Source organism: Schistocerca gregaria, chromosome 8 (assembly GCF_023897955.1).
Source record: "Schistocerca gregaria isolate iqSchGreg1 chromosome 8, iqSchGreg1.2, whole genome shotgun sequence".
Taxonomy (NCBI): domain Eukaryota; kingdom Metazoa; phylum Arthropoda; class Insecta; order Orthoptera; family Acrididae; genus Schistocerca; species Schistocerca gregaria.
The window spans coordinates 125,745,205-125,765,944 of record NC_064927.1 but is presented as its reverse complement, the minus strand read 5'-3'; the positions used below and the strand labels follow the sequence as shown (position 1 = coordinate 125,765,944).

General features: G+C 37.2%; 1 protein-coding gene across 1 annotated transcript in view; it reads right to left on the bottom strand.

Moving 5' to 3' along the window:
• Positions 1–8,506: 8,506 nt before the first annotated feature.
• LOC126284355 (PHD finger protein 12) overlaps positions 8,507–20,740 on the bottom strand; it is a 68,781-nt gene continuing 56,547 nt past the window's right edge. Inside the window, exons 13-15 of the mRNA XM_049983219.1 lie at positions 14,490–14,572; positions 12,876–13,106; positions 8,507–11,471 (exon numbers count right to left, since the gene is read on the bottom strand). Of these exons, the coding sequence (XP_049839176.1) occupies positions 11,259–11,471; positions 12,876–13,106; positions 14,490–14,572 (527 nt within the window). The 3' untranslated portion in view covers positions 8,507–11,258. The remainder of the gene's footprint in view (positions 11,472–12,875; positions 13,107–14,489; positions 14,573–20,740) is intronic.

The following is a 20,740-nucleotide window of genomic DNA, read 5'->3' as shown; positions in this document are numbered from 1 at the left end:
TTTAATTGATGAAAGAGAAAATATAAAAATGCAGTAAATGAAGTAGACATAAAAGAATACAAACGTCTCAAAAATGAGATCGACAAGAAGTGCAAAATGGCTAAGTAGGGGTGGCCAGAGGACAAGTGTAAGGATGTAGAGGCATGTATCACTATGGATAAGATAGATACTGCCAAAAGGAAAATTAAAGAAACCTTTGGAGAAAAGAGAACCACCGGTATGAATATCGAGAGCTCAGATGGAAAACCAGTTCTACGCAAAGAAGAGAAAGCAGAAAGGTGGAAGAGGGTCTATACAAGGGCGATGTACTGGAGGGCAATATTATGGAAATGGAAGAGGACGTAGATGAAGTAGAAATGGGAGAGATGATACTGTTGCGCGATGAGTCTGACAGAGCACTGAAAGACCTAAGTCGAAACAAGGCCCTGAGAGTAGACAACATTCCATTAGAACTTCTGATAGCCTTGGGAGAGCCAGCCCTGACAGAACTCTACCACCTGGTGAGCAAGGCAAAATACCCTCAGACTTCAAGAAGAATATAATAATTCCAGTCCCAAAGAGAGCAGGTGTTGACAGATGTGAAAATACCCGAACTATCAGTTTAATAAGTCACTGCTGCAAAATACTAACTCGAATTCTTTACAAATGAATGAAAAAGCTGGTAGAAGCCGACCTTTGGAAAGATCAGTTTGAATACTGTAGAAATGTTGGAACACACAAGGCAATACTGACCCTACAACTTACCTTAGAAGATAGATTAAGGCAAGGCAAACCTACATTTCTAGCATTTGTAGACTTAGAGAAAGCTTTTGACAATGCTAACTGGAAAATTCTCTTTCAAATTCTGAAGGTGTCAGGGATCAAATACAGGGAACAAAAGGCTATTTACAATTTATACAGAAAACAGATGGCAGTTATAATAGTTAGGGGCATGAAAGGGAAGCAGTAGTTGGGAAGGGAGTGAGATAGGGTTGTAGCCTATCCCCAATGTTATTCAATCTGTATATTGAGCAAGCAGTAAAGGACACAAAAGAAAAATTCGGGGTAGGAATTAAAATCCATGGAGAAGAAATAAGAACTTTGCCCATTCATCTACTACCATATTCCTTTCCCCTGTTCTAGTCAACAGTTGCCTCAATTTCCCTCTGAAACTCACTGAAACCTCTGGTTCTTTCTGACTTGTCCACGTCCAATTTCTTACTGTTCTGCAAATTCTTGAGTGTTAATGTACAGTTCATAATCAATAAATTGTGGTGAGATTCTACATCTGTCCCTGGAAATGTGTTACAATTTGGAATCTGGTTTCAAAAGCACTCTCTTACCATTATGTAATCCATCTGAAACTTCTGGTGTCTCCAAGCATCTTCCATGTATAGAACCTTCTTTCATACCCCCCCCCCCCCCCCCCTCTTACTTTCCTACTACTGAATTCCAGTCGTATATCACTTAAATTTTTGTTTCCCCTTATCTGTTGTTGTTGTTGTCTTCAGTCCTGAGACTGGTTTGATGCAGCTCTCCATGCTACTCTATCCCGTACAAGCCTCATCATCTCCCAGTACCTACTGCAGCCTACATCCTTCTGAATCTGCTTAGTGTATTCATCTCTTGGTCTCCCTCTACGATTCTTATCCTCCACGCTGCCCTCCAGTACTAAATTGGTGATCCCTTGATGCCCCAGAACATGTCCTACCAACCGATCCCTTCTTCTGGTCAAGTTGTGCCACAAACTTCTCTTCTCCCCAATCCTATTCAATACTTCCTCATTAGTTATGTGATCTACCCATCTAATCATCAGCATTCTTCTGTAACACCACATTTTGAAAGCTTCTATTCTCTTCTTGTCCAAACTAGTTATCATCCATGTTTCACTTCCATACATGGCTACACTCTATACAAATACTTTCAGAAATGACTTCCTGGCACTTAAATCAATACTCGATGTTAACAAATTTCTCTTCTTCAGAAACACTTTTCTTGCCATTGCCAGTCTACATTTTACATCCTCTCTACTCCAACCATCATCAGTTACTACTTTAAGTGTCTCATTTCCTAATCTAATTCCCTCAGCATCACCTTATTTAATTCAACTACATTCCATTATCCTTGTTTTGCTTTTGTTGTTGTTCATCTTATACCCTCCTTTCAAGACACTGTCCATTCCATTCAGCTGCTCTTCCACATCCTTAAGTGCCTCTGACAGAATTACAATGTCATCGGCGAACCTCAAAGTTTTTATACCTTCTCCATGGATTTTAATACCTACTCCGAATTTTTCTTTTGTTTCCTTCACTGCTTGCTCAATATACAGATTGAATAACATTAGGGATAGGCTACAACCCTGTCTCACTCCCTTCCCAACCACTGCTTTCCTGTCATACCCCTCGACTCTTACAATTGCCATCTGCTTTCTGTACAAATTGTAAATAGCCTTTCGCTCCCTGTATTTTACCGATGCCACCTTCAGAATTTGAAAGAGAGTATTCCAGTCAACATTGTAAAAAGCTTTCTCTAAGTCTACAAATGCTCCCCTTATGTATCTGAATAATTTATTTTGTCTCATCATAGATGTCTTCTCTTCATCACCCTATAGAGCTAGTTGGCACGCGCGTGTGTGTGTGTGTGTGTGTGTGTGTGTGTGTGTGTTTGTGTGCGCGCACGTGCAAGTTTTAATCTATCTTGGCTATGATAATGCTTTCACAATGCTGTTAGTAATAGCTTACTCGCATTCCTTATTCATTATTAAACCCGCTCCTGCCCGAGACCTCTTTGATTCTGTATTTATAATACTGTAATTACCTGACCAGAAGGCCTGTTCCTCCTGTCGTCGAATTTCACTAACTCACACTGCATCTAACTTCAAACTGTCCTTTTCCCTTTTTAAATTTTCTAACCTACCTGCCCGATTAAGTGCTCTAATAATTTGAAAACCCTTACTTGATTATCCTCTTCTCTCTCTCTCCAAAGGATGATCACAGGAGTCATGTAAAGGAACTTTAATATTTGTACACAGTTATATTAAATGTTTCTGTAATGCCACTATAGCCTGACGAAGAGATGTTAACTCAAAACTTGTTGCTGAATAAATAATTTAGAAGTCAACAAGTTTTGTGACTGGTAGCAGTATTTGAAAACTTCTTCATAACGGATCTAACATTCCATGCTCCATATCATATCAAGAGCTCAGATAGAAAACCAATGGTCAGAAAAGCTTTTCTGAAGTTGAGATAATTGTTAACATCAAATATAGATTTAAGTGTCAGGAAGTCTTTTCTAAAAGTATTTGTCTGGAGTGTAGCCATGTATGAAACTGAAACATGGATGATAAACAGTTTAGACAAAGAGAGAACATGAACTTCTGAAATGTGGGGCTACAGGAGAACGCTGGAGACTAGACGGGTAGATCATACAACTAATGAGGTGGTACTGAAGGGAAGTGGGAAGAAAACAAATTTGTGGAACAACCTGACTGGAAGAAGGGGTTGGTTGATAGGACACATTCTGAGACATCACCAGTTTAGAATTGGATGGAAGTGTGGGGCACAGGGAAGGTAACAATCGTAGACGAAGACAAATAGATGAATAAAGAAAGATAAAGGTTGCAGAAAGTATTTCCAGATGAGTCTTGTACAGGGTAAGACAGCCTGGAGAGCTTCATCAAACCAGTCTTCGGACTGAAAACCGCAACAACAGCCCACCAGTTATAAAGATTGGCAGTTCAACTTTCAAATCCCATATTTCAAATTCTATAAACTAATTAATTTATGAGATAATTAATATTCAGTTTTACAAGTAGCAAAATTTTCCATTTTCGATTTTGTCTCTGTGCTTATTAGATTCCAACCTTTACAAGCCTACATTTTATGCACAAGATGATGTCCTTACTTCATTAATCACGATTTTTACTTAATTTATTGAAAGTTTCTACTTGCCCACTGTTTCCATGGCACAGTCAATATTTCTAGTTGGAACAAGGATATGAAAGAAGTCCACCAAGACCAGCAAAAGAGCTTCCACCACATTAATCATTGTTTGGATTTTGCACTATAAGAAGTTTCAAGAAGATGTGATCCATTGTGTGATGTCTTTGTATCTCTGAAATGATGTCTCAAATATAATTCTGGAATCTACAAACAGGAAAAACATGTAAGTAGATGATGTGCTATCATCAATTTTCGATGAGATGAATCCAAATCCAAAAAGTTCAACAGCCAATACCAATGTGCTTGACCCCATGAGTGGTATAGGTTAAACCTTTGAAGCATTTCAGGAAAAATATTGACATGTGCCACAAAATAGTGACCAAATTATTGAGCACACAGAGCTCAATCAAAGACAAAAGATGGTCAGTCCCGTAAGGTTACGTGAAGCAGCTCAAAAAGTTTGGGACTATTACTTTTGTATGACTGTTGCTATTGAAGTCTTTTGACTATGAAAAGAACTGATCAGATCTCTACGGAGTCCAAATTATAATATAACTGGAGCATGAAGTTCTGTAGACATTCAGCAAGAGTTCGGAAGAGTTGCTTGGGGTATACACACTGCAAGCTTTAACATGTACAAGCTCCATGCACAGCTCAAAATACTGCGAACCGTTACAGCTGGTGTGAAATCATATAATGTATCCTCTCTCAAAAGACAACTTATTGCTGAATATGCTACATTTAAGGAACTATTTCAAGAAATTATCCATTTGAGCAGTCTCGTAAAGACAGTTCCAGTATCACTGTAATCCTCTGAGAGGTCATTCATTGCACTGTGACAAATTAAAAACTTGCCACAGATCAATGATGGCCTGAAGGAAAGAGGATTTGAGTTTAAAGTCCCACTGACATTGAGGTCATTAGAGATGGAAGGCCAGCTCAGATCGGTTCAAGGATGGGGAAGGAAATTGACTCTGCTCAAAGAAATCATCCCAGCATTTGCCTGGAGTGATTTAGGGAAATTGCAGAAAACCTAAATGTCACTGGCTAGATGTGAATTTCAAATTTGTACCATTAACCCCACCACCACCACCAAAACTGTGGAAAGGAAAGCTAGATTAAGAAATTGTAAGTAAAAGATTTGGAATCTAAAAAGAAACAACATAAATGCCTTCCTCTTTTTCAAAGAAATTATGTTGTTATATACAGAATTTCTTACACAGTAATACTAATGATTAATGGCCTTTTGTTACTGAAGTCTATAGTAAATCTGAGCTATTGTTTGTAAGTGACCTCAGAGAAAAGAACTGATTTCTTCCTACATATGTCTTTTTTTTAAAATTAAATGGAAAAAGTTTCCAAAAAGCACGGCCTATAAAATGGGGTCCACACTGATATTTTTTAATATTAATATTTCTCTTTGTAAAACAAAATACCACTGAACAGAGATATATTAACAGGCATAATAGGGCACTGCAGTTGGCATCGCCTATATAGCAGTGGTTGAGACCAGTTACTGCTGCTACAATGGCAGGTTATCAATAATTAAGTGAGTTTGAATGTGGTGTTATAGTCGGTACACAAGCGATGGGTCACAGCATCTCCAAGATACGACCATTTCACGAGTGTACCATGAATATCAGGAATCCAGTAAAACATCAAATCTCCAACATCACTGCAACTGGAAAAAGAGCCTGCAAGAACAGGACTAACGATGACTGAAGAGAACTGTTCAATGTGACATAAGTGAAACTGTTCCACAAATTGCTGCAGATTTCAGTGCTGGGCCATCAACAAGTGTCAGCATGCAAACCATTCAACGAAACATCACTGATATGGGCTTTCTGAGCCGAAGGCTCCGTGGTGTGTCCTTGATGATTACATGACACAAAGCTTTACGCTTTGCCTGGGCCTGTCAACATCATCATTGGAAAGTTGTTGGCTGGAAATATGTTGCCTCATCAGACGAGTCTCATTTCAAATTGTATTCAGCAGATGGACGTGTAAGGGTATGGAGACAACTTCATGAATCCATGGGCCCTACATGACAGCAGGGGATTGTTCAAACTGGTGGATACACAGTAATGGCGTGGGGTGTGTGCATTTGGAGTGATATGGGACCCCTGGTGTATGTCCAGATACGACTCTGACAGGTGGCATGTATGTAAGCATCTCATCTGATCACCTGCATCCATTCATCTCCATTGTGCATTCTGACAGACATAGGCAATTCCAGCAGGAGAACGTGACAACCCACATGTCCATAATTCCTACTGCGTGGCTCCAGGAACACACTTCTGAGTTTTAACACTTCCAATGGCCACTAAACTCTTCAGACATGAACATTATTGAGCATATCTGGGATGCCTTGAAGTGTTGTGTTCAGAAGAGATCTCCACCCCCTCATACTCTTACGGATTTATGGACAGCCCTGCAGGATTCATAGTGTCAATTCCCTACAGCACTACTTCTGACATTTAGTAGAGTCCATGGCATGTTGTGTTGCGGCACTTCTGTGTGCTCACGGGGGTCCTACACAATATTAGGCAGGTGTACCAGTTTCTATGGTTCTTCATTGTGTGTGTGTGTGTGTGTGTGTGTGCCTCTCTGTGTTGTGTTAAGTGTTTCGTGTCCTTTACGAAGGAATATACACTGCAGCAAACGAGTTAAATGTATTGGTCGTCTTGGACAGGGAGCCTTCCTGCGGAGCCACAATAACCACCTACATTCGAACGTTTCAGGAGTGTTTAGATTTGTGGATTTTAGAAGGTGGGAGTGTGGAGACGGCATGAATGAGACTGATTTTGGGTAGAGTTAGGGATCAGAGGCTATTCTGAACTTCTGGAATATGACATTTTAGTTAGGATGAACACATCAGGCCTTTTAAAGACAAATGGCTGCTCTTTCTCCCATTACAGCGTTTGAGGAAAGACAAGCTAAGTTTGGAGGTAAGGACTTCCTGGCAATCAACGAAGGGATGGTCTGTGGTGCTGGGAGATTACTGTTCTATTGAAGTATAAAGTAGCAGATGCAAGGTAAGATAGGTTCCCCATGTTGGTTTTGGTCAGGAAAGTTCAGGAAAGTTGGGGCAAAGAAGTGCTTCCGTTTGAGATAATGTCTGAAGAAGATTATACCTCCAATCAGTCCACAGTTGCTTCCCCCAGTGGGAAGCCCCCCCCCCCCCCCCCCCCCCCCACCACCACCACCACCACCACCACAGAGCCACCCACATTTCCATCCATTCTTTGAAGAATAATCTCTCTTTGTGATTAAAAAGAGACTCATGGGATAGATTCTTCAATACAAGCAAACGAGTATAAACACCCTTATTTATCTGGATTCTGTTATGATTCAAGTGTTGACTGTTTGTCCTAGATCTGACTATCCTACTTGACACATGCAACACAAAATATTTCCTTGTCTACCTGCATCTATTGCTACAGTAGAAAGAAGTTTTTCACCACTGCGGCGTACAAAGATATGGCTGAGGTCAGCAATGAAGGAGGTTCAACTTAATGGCTTATCTCTGTTGAACACTCAGCCTGACATTGATTGTCCCATTGATGGTGTGATTAACCAATTTGCCAGGAAGAATAGGCATATAGAATTCATCATTTAAGGAAGAGAACCACAATTCTAACTTTTTTATATCATAAGATGGCATTGTCTTAAATAAAACTTTCTTAAACTTTGCATTTGACTTGATTCATTTTTATTATGGTAAAAGTAAAGGTAGCTCAAGATATCGTTACGGGTGCCTTCCATGAGGTTTTTCTGAATCCGCCACTGGTTCCACCCAATATAACTATCAACTTAGAGATGCTACAATGTTGGGGACAACAGTTGTGACCGTGTCTATGCTCTGAAGAAAAAGTATAAGTCTGTAAGCTCAGCTACTATGTTCCACTTCTAATTTGCATTTTTAAAGACACAGTTGTATATCTGGATCTGTATGAAGAGTCACGTTTTAACTCTACCTCATGTCCTCTCAGTGCTTGATCTTTATAACATTCAATTAGTGAAATTTACCTTATCCAAGATTACAACTCTTCAATTATTTGCACCAGTCCTTTTTGGCATACCCAGTCATTACCAAATTCGTTACTAGGTAACAGCCTTTGCAAAGTTTACTGCATGGTTAACTACTAAAAAGTAAATTATTACTATACTACACATACTGACTGAACATAGAAAACATGGCATTATAGTTATAATGAATAAGACTGGTTAATTGTAACAGACAAATTGTGTGTACAGTTCTAACTAGAAAGTAAATGTTCAAATACAGGTATTTAACTGCAGCTATGGGAAAAAGCAGTTTCCTGAATCATATCTGCTCAATGATGTATCTTAAGAGAGAGAGAGAGAGAGAGAGAGAGGGGGGGGGGGGGGGGGGGGGAGAATTAGTTTTACTGGCCTCCAGCAACCATACTGAGGAAGTATAAGTAAATCAGAGCTGCATGAAATCTTCATTCACCTTTGTAATAATGGATTCAAACAAAGTGAGACAAATATAAACAACAGTGACTCAGGGATGTTAAAAATCACAGTACTGCTTGAAGTGATATTAAAAATAAAGATCCATATATCATATAAAAATTATATTTTGTTATTAAATATAAAAATAAAAATACATTACTTCTGGAAGCCTTAAATATATACTGATGCATAAAGTCACAAATCACTACCAGTAAAACAAATGTGACCATTATGGCTCCACTGCAAGAAACCACACACAGTCCCTCTACACATACAATTTCATGACAGCAGCCATCAACAAGGGAAAAAAATTACACACAAACATATTCATTCTTTTGCATTACTGTCGCTGTCTTTTGTGTAATATAACAAATAAACAGTAATACTGCAATCCATTAAATGTGATTTGAATAATATCACTGACAACTGACTAGGTCTACATAAGATATAGCTGCACAAGCATTTCATAACAGCACCAATCATTCCAGCATATTGTAATAGTAGCAGACCATTTCTCTTCCCATAGGTTCAATGCTTTAAAAAGATAATAATTCATAATACAATACAAAATATATGTGAGAGTCCATTTTACAATGACAACCCACTACACAGACAAATATTTTACAATTAGACACAATGCAACATTAATTAGAGATTTTGTCACTGGCAAAATATACATATCTACACTGTCTCTATTAAGTAGAGTAAAGAAAACCTCTCAGAGGTGTATTACTTCTCCATCACTAATACTGATGGACTGTATCATAAGTTACAATTAGCATCCAATTTTTTTAGCATAGTTTTGCCCTTCCACCACTGAAAAGTAAATAAATATAAAGAGTTTTTATAAATAAACATCTACATCAAAATATGATGAATCATTGAAAATCAGTCACTATTTTAATTCTTTCCATGACCAGTACAATTCAGTTTAAGAGTGCAATGGCACATAATTCATGATAAAACTGACGAGGATATGAAGTACTATTTAAGTATATTCTCGGCATGATTGGGACAAAGGGATTGAGTTACAGAAGGGATAAAAGGCCAATGACGAACAGGAAATGTTATGCTTCAAAATGAAGGATATGTCTAAGATACACTTACAGCAATAAATAAATATAAAAATAAAGAAAACCCATGATATGTAATTCCGATTTTTCTATGTGCAGTTTAACTTTGATCAGGACAAAGGAAGAAACATATTCGATTCCCTAACAGTTATCATTAAATATCACATTTGTTCTAAAATTGTGCAAATTCTTGTTTCTTTAGAGTATCCTCACCAGCCTGTTTACTGAGGTTCTCTCTCATAAACTGATCTTCAGTTCACATAGCCCTAGGGACTTATGAATAGGTTACTACTTGTGAGAAAAATGCTTTAGTTTTGCTGTAATTATGAACATATTAAGGTATTTTCCTCATGCAAATGGGGATGAGGTATAGATAAACACAAAAATATTATAATTTTATTATACTTGCTTTTTTAAAGACAAATAAAAAACTAATGGCACAATGGAATCTTATTTTCAGACATACAAATAAAAGAATGGCCGAATTTCTCATATAAATGAAGAAGACTAGTTATTACCCCCCACTTTGCACTAGAATTTTAAATGAACATTATTTCACAAGTTTCTCAGAACAAAACTGCATTAATTCAGGATAGAGGCCACAAATTTAACACTAAAAGTACTGTCTCCTTCACCTCCCTCCTCCAAGTTTTTCCTCAGTAATTTCCAAAATTAATGCACTGTGACTGACACTAAAAATATGGACATTTCAAGACTTGTCATACTTTCTTTCCAGTGAAAATAAGTGCTAGTTTCACATAAAACAATCATGCAATGAATAATTATATTTCACCATATCAACAGGAAAATGACTTCCTCTCCTATTAATATTTGTCCTCTTTCCATGATCTTCCTCAGCTATTAAATCCATCTACCGTTTATCAGAATCTTGAAGGAAAAAAAAAGTGCACACTTCCATTACACTACACTAACATATCACTGTTCAACATGGAGTGACTTTCTAGGTTCCAATTATGACAACTGACTGAATTATCCAACAAGAATCTCGTACACGACATTTTCAAATCATAGGATCACAGGCGTATAAGCACAAAATTCTGAAATACTAGTTTTTGCATAACTCCAGAAAAAACTGCTGTATGTATTTGTGAATATGAAATGTAAAACAAACAAATTCTACAACACTAGTCATTTTACAATATCAACTGTCAGAATTAGAATCGAGTATAGGAAAGCCATCTTAATTCTTCCTGATTAAAAATAATTACATACATTTGTTTCACAGCACTCTTACATATAACTTCTAAAGATATTGCAAAAAGTTGTAATTTTTGTTTAAAACTTCAGTTCTACTTATCTGCAAAGGAACTGAATACTGGCAGTTCCTGGATTTCTAAACTATGAACTGTCCATTAAACAATACTCATAAATCTTAAAACTACAGTGTTATTGCACATAAAAACTTTATTTTAATTTCCACTGCGCCTGATGAAGAACTTTTCTTTTAAGTGAACATTATTACTATATTTATAATTATATAAATATAACTACTGAAATTCTGGTTGCTGTTTCATAAGAAAGTCAAAGTTGCTATCACAGTTGTACGATCCACATTGCCCTATGCCCTAATGCTGAAAACAGCTACTCATATAGTTCTCCTGTTTTAGAGAGTTATAAAGTCCACAGAATCCCTTCAAGTACTGAAAACATATCTATACTCTGTAACAATAGGTTGTTCCTTCATTTTAACAACAAGCCAATATATCAAACAAGATGACTCTGTTGACAATACTGTAATGTCCATTTTTAGAAAATTCCATACAGATCAGGCCTCCATTCCTGAAATTTGTTCCTGTTTGACAGATTGCTGATCTGTATCCTTTGTCAGTGCAGCAGCTGCAGTGATGCTGAACACAAAATTTATACAGCCAAACTTTATGAAAGAGCCGTGGTTTATCAATGCTGTCCCTTCCCAACCAGCTCCAGCATCTCCAATTACATCAGAGCTGCTTCCTCGACAGCTGCACTGTATCTCTACCTATAGAAATAACACCAAAGAAATAACTTTTTCTAATTTCTTCTCAAACACTGATAAAAAATTAATTTTAATTACAGAGCTGTGACTAAATTTTTGAATCATAAGTTAACAATGTAAACAGGTATTCAATATCTAACAACTACAATGGGCAGAAAGCAAGTGTCTACTTGAAATGTGTAATGATAATAATAATAAATAATTATATATTTGTGTAAAAACAATTGTGTTGGTTTCTCTGCAGAAGTAGGTTGATTTTCACAGATATAAACCTGTCAGTGCTGTGGCATTCTGTTGTGGCTGGTGCTGAGATTGTTGTGGACTGTGCATGGGCCACATGTTACTTTACATCCAAGCACAATTACGATTGTCACACAAAACACCTGCTTATGGGAATTCGTTATGGACACTGTAACAAGCAGTCAATCCAAGTCATCCATGTCAGAGGAAAATCAGCAATTGGTGTGGAAATGTTCACATCATGCCCCAAAAAATCAACTTGTTAGACAGCTCATGACAGTGGTATAACACAATACATGATCTGAAGATACTTAAAAATGAGTATGAATTTCATTAGTGTAAGCTGCATTACTATTGGGAACTACCTGTGAAGATTGTGACGATCACATGAGATATTATGGAGAAATCATGGTAGACTAGCTCAAAGACTTTCCCCAGTTGTTTTCAAACACAATCTAGTGAGATAAAGCTGTGTTTAACTTGCGAGAATTTGTAAATTTCTATAATTCTCACTACTCGCAAAAGATTTTCTGCATGTGACCACAGAGAAAATGCAGAATCACCTCAATGTAATGGTGTGATGCAGTACAACATTAAAACAACTTATCAGTCTGTTTCTTCTACAAAATACAATGAACTCAGACTTCATCTTTACGCAAGTTGGAGCACCACCACATTTTGCAAACAATCAGCGTAAACAAATGGGTCCATAATCATTTTCTGGGATGATGGTTGGGTTGCTGTGGTTCTTGCAAGAGGCTAACATGAAGACTTTGCCTTACACTGTATGATTACTTCTTGTGATGATGGGTGAAGGACAAAGTTCATCAGACCACACCATGTGTCTGTGGGTTATTTGTAAATTCGTATCCTGCATGTTCTCAACAATAAACCACAAAAGTTCCAGCAGAAGTCAATTAAGAATATTCTCAAACAATTGAAGAAACTGGTGGAAAATATTGGCACCTATATGGAATATACATTGTGAACTCAATCTACACATTCTGCTAATCATAAAATATCTGGTTTGAACACAATAGATCAAATATTTTGGGAAATCCTGTATTAGCAGTTTCCAATAGGCACTCACTTTCTGCCACCTCAGGAGTTAATGTTGAGCAGCAAGGGAAGAGACTGAAAACTGATACAACTACAAAAACTCCTCACCTTTCCTGAGCCAGCAATCATCTTTTGCGGTTCTGATTCTGGATCACTGCATACTTGGGTCTCTCTCTTCCTTCGTTTATGGACTACTTCTCGTATCCTCTGAACCAGTGGATGGACAGTATTTGATGCTCCCATAGGCGCAGGCTTCTCCGAAAAGTCACATGAATACAGCACATTGTCAACCATTGTGCCATGTTCGCTGTAGTTCAGTAACTCGAACTGTTTTGTTGTCTGAAGTTAAAAATAGAAATATATCTTAGTGCACTAAAAGAAAAAATGAGCCAGATGTTTTTTGTTTGTCCCTATGAGTGTGGCTCAAATGAAAACATGAACTGCATATTTCTAAAATATTTATTACATTTAAAATGAGTATGATCACATCACTTCTTCAAAGAATCCCAAAAATGTGTTAGCAACATACTGCACTAATAAAAAATTTGAACTTATGGGAAGTCACTTTGTGGATGAGAGAGGGGAGGTTGTGGAACTTCAACAAAAGTTGAAAACATGTAGTACCAAATTGCAGGTTAAGACTATGTCTAATGCTTTTCTCTTGACAAATTCTTTCTAGTCCCTTAGGTCTAGTTAATTGTACTGTAGCAATATAATACATTGAAACTAACAGAATGTACACAAACACAGAAGTGTTTACCTTATCCAGCCAGCCCAGGTGAAAAAATGGTTCTTACTAACAGGCAACTGTATGACAACCCCCTTTTCCAGATTTAATATTTGTAAATTAAGTAAATTCTCAGGCTGCACATTTATTATCATTTTATTATCACTTGGAATTATTATCACTTGGAATTTTAGGGCGACTTTCTTATTGTGGTGCTTTCTTTTAAGAGGGTATGTATAGGTCACAAGTTCTATAACTGATTCACTGACTTTTAAGTTCGCTTGAATGACAATCAAAGCCACAAACAAATAAATCCAGTCTTCTAGTTATGGCTGTAACTACATAAACACTGTGTGACTCATCTAATTTGATCAGAAGCAACTCCAACAACTAATCAGTAGCTGTGAAAATCACCGAGAGCAAGGTTGGTGCATAGCATGTGTGTGGAAGACACTCAGATTCCATGTTCTGTGTTACAAGCAGTATAGGGACTAGAATTGTCATGCAGCACACAAACATCAGAAGTGTAAAGTCAATGATATTTACTCCTCATTGCAGCATATGGGTGACTCTGGAAGGCAATTCCTGACATTTGAAATGGTTCAAAGGACAGGTCTCTTCCTTGGTACTGTTGCTCACTGTTATTACAAAATTAATTCTCTTCAGTCTTAAACGAACACAGTCAACAACTGCAACCAAAATTTTTCGCAAGCGACCCCAACAGTTACATCCTACTCAGATTTATTCTGTTGAAATGAGTATTTTCTTTTTAATTCCCAATTTGGTAAGTCTAGATATCTTCTTAAGGGTTGGTTTTATTGGGTTACACATTTTACCTCAAAACTTTTACATCCTCACAGTGCATATGCCCCTTAACTGCACCAAAACTGAATAAAAATTAGGTAATTTAAATCACACTATATGTACATCATTCAAAGAATTAAATTTAATATCAACTGAACTTTCAGTTAGCTACTCTGACAAAAAGGACATACCTCATCAAAGAATATGCATGCATGTTTTGGTGAGACAAAGTTGCAGTGGCCATAATTTTCCAAGATGACATCCATATCTGCACCTGAGGATAAAATTACACATAGTAAATTAGAGTATTAAAGCCACAGCTCTATAATGTAAATGCGCATTATGTGGAGAATACAATACAGCAACATAAATATGAATAAATTTTGTCACTTTGAAATAACATACAGTAACAAAAACAAAAAGGTAGCTTTTATCTACTGATTTACATTAAAGCTTCCCTGCCCAAATTTTATTTATGTAGAAAGCAAATAAATACCACCAATAAGAAACTGCCAGATGACATTGGCATGCCATCAATGGGCTGCAAAAGTTTGCAAAACTCTAAATTACTACATACAGTCCTCACGTAACAATTTGTAAACATATCACTGAATCATAGTACCCATAGTTACCATACTGAAAGCTCATTTTGAACTCTTTAAACACATGTAGTCATGTTAAAGAAGTCAGACAGCTTTGTGATGAATCATCATCTAATATCAACAATGTAGAAGAAGACAAGATACCTACTTATCATAAATAAGGCATGTTTGAAAAAACAAAAATAATGAAAAATAAAAAATAAAAGACCTGCCTGCAACTTAATGTGTCTTCTTTATGGTAAGCAGTAATCTTGTCTTTTTCTATATTGTTGATATTCCTACATGGAGGTCCATTGTTTAAATAACTACTAATGTTCTATGAGAACATTTATTTTCTCTAAATATTTACCTACATTGACTGAACTGTTCATGATGAAGATAAATGAACTCAAATCTGAAACTGATAAAAGCTGAAATAGTTTTGTACACTGATGATGCAAGCACCATAATTAATTCCCATAGTGACACCACAACAAAAGGACTGAATGATAAATTAAATTTTCACCAAAAACACTGATTGGTTTGCAACACTTCATTTAGCACTGCAGTGCAGCATTTATCATTTGGCACGGTTTTCTTCACTTCAGTAGAATTGTGGTGTCAGCATTATTTGTGGTATAAGAGAAGTTCAGAGGTCTATGTCTGTCTGCCTAAAAAGAGGCAGCCTAGTGATCTATCATCACAAGCTGTTAAAAATGAATGAGAATGACAGCAGAGGAGGATATGGATTCTCAGCACCTATATACAGTTAAATAATCGACAAATACCACAAATTTGCTTTGAAACGACACTACAGCGCCACACACAAAGAATTTAAAGAATTAGATGACAATTAAAGAGCAAAAAGAATACAATACTCAACAGACAGTATTCATCAAGGAGTCTTATTTGCTAAATTTGCAGGCATGGCATGGCAAAGAAACCTCCTTAAGGATAATATCTGATGTATGTTCTCAACCCTAACATTGGCAACTGCTGAAATATTAAACACACTAAAAACAGCATCACATTATCTTAACCTTCGTATGAATTGCTGTTAGTAATCAAGCAGAAATTGAAAATAAAGGTGGCACCCAGAAATATAAAACTTCAAATAGTAAGTAAAGCTGCCACCAACCCAAATGTTGCTTTACTGTGCACAGTCCAATTTGGAGATAGTATGCCACTGTGTTTCTTCAACCTTTGAGCTGATTTAGCTAGTTAGTTGTATGGGAACATATAGCTTAACATATGAAGAGCCAAGATAGACATGAAGCCCATGCCTACTACAGTAGTACAAAGTTTATATGCCAAATAGCTCTGCAGATGATGAAGAAATTGATGAAATGTATGATGAGATAAAAGAAATTATTCAGGTAGTGAAGGGTGATGAAAATTTAATAGTCATGGGTGACTGGAATTCGACAGTAGGAAAAGGAAGAGAAGGAAACATGGTAGGTGCATATGGATTGGGGCTAAGAAATGAAAGAGGAAGCCACCTGGTAGAATTTTGCACAGAGCATAACTTAATCATAGCTAACATTTGGTTCAAGAATCATGAAAGAAGGTTGTATACATGGAAGAACCCTGGAGATACTAGAAGGTTTCAGGTAGATTATGTAATGGTAAGACAGAGATTTAGGAACCAGGTTTTAAATTGTAAGACATTTCCAGGGGCAGCTGTGGACTCTGACCACAATCTATTGGTTATGAACTGTAGATTAAAACTGAAGAAACTGCAAAAAGGTGGGAATTTAAGGAGATGGGATCTGGATAAGTGGAAAGAACCAGAGATTGTACAGAGCTTCAGGGAGAGCATAAGGGAACAATTGACAGGAATGGGGGAAAGAAATACAGTAGAAGAAGAATGGGTAGCTCTGAGGGATGAAGTAGTGAAGGCAGCAGAGAATCAAGTAGGTAAAAAGATGAGGGCTAATAGAAATCCTTGGTTAAAAGAAGAGATACTGAATTTAACTGATGAAAGGAGAAAACACAAAAATGCAGTAAGTGAAGCAGGCAAAAAGCAATACAAACACCTCAAAAATGAGATCAACAGGAAGTGCAAAATGGCTAAGCAGGGATGGCTAGAGGACAAATGTAAGGATGTAGAGGCTTATCTCACGAGGGGTAAGATAGATACTGCCTACAGGAAAATTAAAGAGATCTTTGGAGAAAAGAGAACCACTTGCATTAATATCAAGAGCTCAGTTCTAAGCAAAGAAGGAAAAGCAGAAAGGTGGAAGGAGTACAAAGAGAGTCTATACAGGGACGATGTTCTTGAGGACAATATTATGGAAATGGTAGATGAATATGAAATGGGATATACGGTACTGCGTGAAGAGTTTGACAGAGCACTGAAAGACCTGAGTCGAAACAAGGCTCCGGGAGTAGACAACATTCCATTAGAGCTACTGACAGCCTTGGGAGAGCCAGTCCTGAAAAACTCTACCATCTGGTGAGCAGGATATATGAGACAGGAGAAATTCCCTCAGACTTCAAGAAGAATGTAATAATTCCAGTCCCAAAGAAAGCAGGTGTTGACAGATGTGAAAATTATCGAACTATTAGTTTAATAAGTCACAGCTGCAAAATACTAATGCGAATTCTTCACAGACGAATGGAAAAACTGGTAGAAGCTGACCTCGGGGAAGATCAGTTTGGATTCCGTAGAAAAGTTGGAACACATGAGGCAATACTGACCCTACGACTTATCTTAGAAGAAAGATTAAGAAAAGGCAAACCTACGTTTCTAGCATCTGTAGACTTAGAGAAATCTTTTGACAACGTTGACTGGATTACTCTCTTTCAAATTCTAAAGGTGGCAGGGGTAAAATACAAGGAGCAAGGCTATTTACAATTTGTACAGAAACCAGATGGCAGTTTTAAGAGTCGAGGGGCACGAAAGGGAAGCAGTGGTTGGGAAGGGAGTGAGACAGGGTTGTAGCCTCTCCCCGATGTTATTCAATCTGTATATTGAGCAAGCAGTAAAGGGACCAAAAGAGAAATTCGGAGTAGGTATTAAAATCCATGGAGAAGAAATAAAAACTTTGAGGTTCACCATTAACATTGTAATTCTGTCAGAGAAAGCAAAGGACCTGGAAGAGCAGTTGAACGGAATGGACAGTATCTTGGAAGGAGGATATAAGATGAACATCAACAAAAGCAAAATGAGGATAATGGAATGTATTCGAATTAAGTCAGGTGATGATGAGGGAATTAGATTAGGAAATGAGACACTTAAAGTAGTAAATGAGTTTTGCTATTTGGGATGCAAAATAACTGCTGATGGTCAAAGTAGAGAGGATATAACATGTAGACTGGCAATAGCAAGGAAAGCGTTTCTGAAGAAGAGAAATTTGTTAACATCGAGTGTAGATTTAAGTGTCAGGAAGTCATTTCTGAAAGTATTTGCATGGAGTGTAGCCATGTATGGAAGCAAAACATGGACGATAAATAGTTTGGACAAGAAGATAATAGAAGCTTTCGAAAAGTGGTGCTGCAGAAGAATGCTGAAGATTAGATGGGTAGATCACATAACTAATCAGGAGGTATTGAATATAATTGGGGAGAAGAGGAGCTTGTGGCACAACTTGACTAAAAGAAGCGACCGGTTGGTAGGACATGTTCTGAGGCATCAAGGGATCACAAATTTAGCATTGGAGGATAGCGTGGAGGGTAAAACTCGTGTAGAGGGAGACCAAGAGATGAATAAACTAAGCAAATTCAGAAGGATGTAGGTTGCAGTAAATACCGAGAGATGAAGGAGCTTGCACAGGATAGAGTAGCTTGGAGAGCTGCATCAAACCAGTCTCAGGACTGAAGACTACCACCACCACAACAACAACAACTATAAAGAGTACATTTTCTGAAGTCGCACTGTCAGTTGCAACAGTTTGCAATGGACGGAGGCTTTAAAAATTACAGTGAAGTACCTTGGTTACGTCAAGATGCATGCCTAGAATGATTTTTCAATTCAGAATCCTGGAGCAACTCAGAATTTTTCACATATGCAAATCATTGCCAGAGTTGAAATAAGTGATAACTGACATAAAAATGCTTGGACTATCTGGGGAACAAACCGGGGACATTTGGATCTGTATTTTTGCAATTTAGCATTGAGTCAAACATTGCTCCCACTACTGAGAACATCACTCTTGCAAAGAAGGGGGGAGGGGGCTTTAAAAAAATTGAAATCATTTCAGCTTGGCAATTACTGCTCTATAAATGAATTTTTCAACAGATACCTTATCTGTGCAAGTGAGGGCAACTAAATTTAAATGTAGGGTGTGATTGGGTGTTGCATTAATTGTGTACAGCGGCACAATGAAGCAATATTTTCATTCAGACTATTTATTATACTTGTATTTGTGATAAATTCCACATTATAGTGAGACATCGTAGATATGGTGCATGGAACACAAAAATAGGAAAAAGAAACTGACGTGCAAATGACAGTGATACACTATATCTTTTCTAAATATTTATGTGAAGTGACTGAACTTTTTCAATACAAATATGGAAGACATGTTAGTTTCATCTTATGTAATAAAACAAGGAAATGGTTCAAATGTGTGCTTAAGGATAACCAAATGAATAATTCTTGACTGCAGAGAAGAAATTGGCAACAACTATGCTATATCCTCTCATTCCTTTCCTAGACTTCACATATGCTTTGTCTGTAAGCAATACAACAGCTGTTCCCCAAATGCTGAGGAAATGAATGGCATCCTTAAAACCATATCAATGTCTTTACTTGGTTCAATGGATGGATAGTCTGAACACCATTTAGACTATCTGCAGACACAGGGAAACTAATTCAATAGTCATATATCATCTAGTTCAAATCCTTCTATCAGCCACACTGTCTGACATAATAAAAAACGAAATGCAGATATAGAGTCAATGAAATTATTCCATACTTTTGAAGAGGAATCTGGCATTTTTAAAGGAGGTCAATTCTGAATTCCGAAGCAGACACAAAAGATAAATGATAAGTCATGCTATGCCTGAATAGTTTCTACACAACTACAAAACCCAGTAAATCAGTTGGCTGAAACACTGTATCAGCATTTTCTATATCAAAGTGAACGCTGGGACTAAAAACTAATGATTAAGGGCCTGTGCAGACAACACACAACCTCATGGTGCAGCCAGTGAAAGTCATGGTGGACATTAACAGGAATCCCTGAAATGCATGCCAATGCACTGTGTTGGCTACATGGAAAGCTCGTTTGACGTGATGCCAGCTGGCTGCTGTTACTTACATTGAGAACAATGTGCTGCATCCTGCCACAGTGAGTATGCAAAGCTTTTCATGGGAAAAAAAGATTTAAGTTTATTTGTGCCTACAGTATCACAACATTTTAGAGAGGACAACATTTCGCATTTGGACTATTAAACATTTATTTATTCATCACCATTGTGATTTTGGCTTATTCTGTCATTTACAACTGATAGTACACTATGAAATGTGTAAATGAATCATTCTCAATGACTCTCTGAAATAGCAATCTGCAGCTGAAATGTTCCCAATTATTTTGTAACACATATGGTTTAATTTTTTTCTTTAACGTACTGTGTCAATACTTTTGTTGTCTACTTTCCTTAACACATTGCTGTCACATTAAGCAGAAAGAGTAACGGGTGACAAGGGATGTAAACTGCTGGGTTGAACTCATCTTGTCACAGAAAAAGACAGCTCTGTCTGATGAGGAGGACAAGTTGCAATGAAGACATAAAATATTGTTACCACCAGCATAGCAAAATCTTGCAATTTCTGTATGAAAAAGGACAACACTTTTGCTAGTTGGGATAAAAGATATGGATAATTATGAAAACCAGCAAGATAAATGGAAATGAAT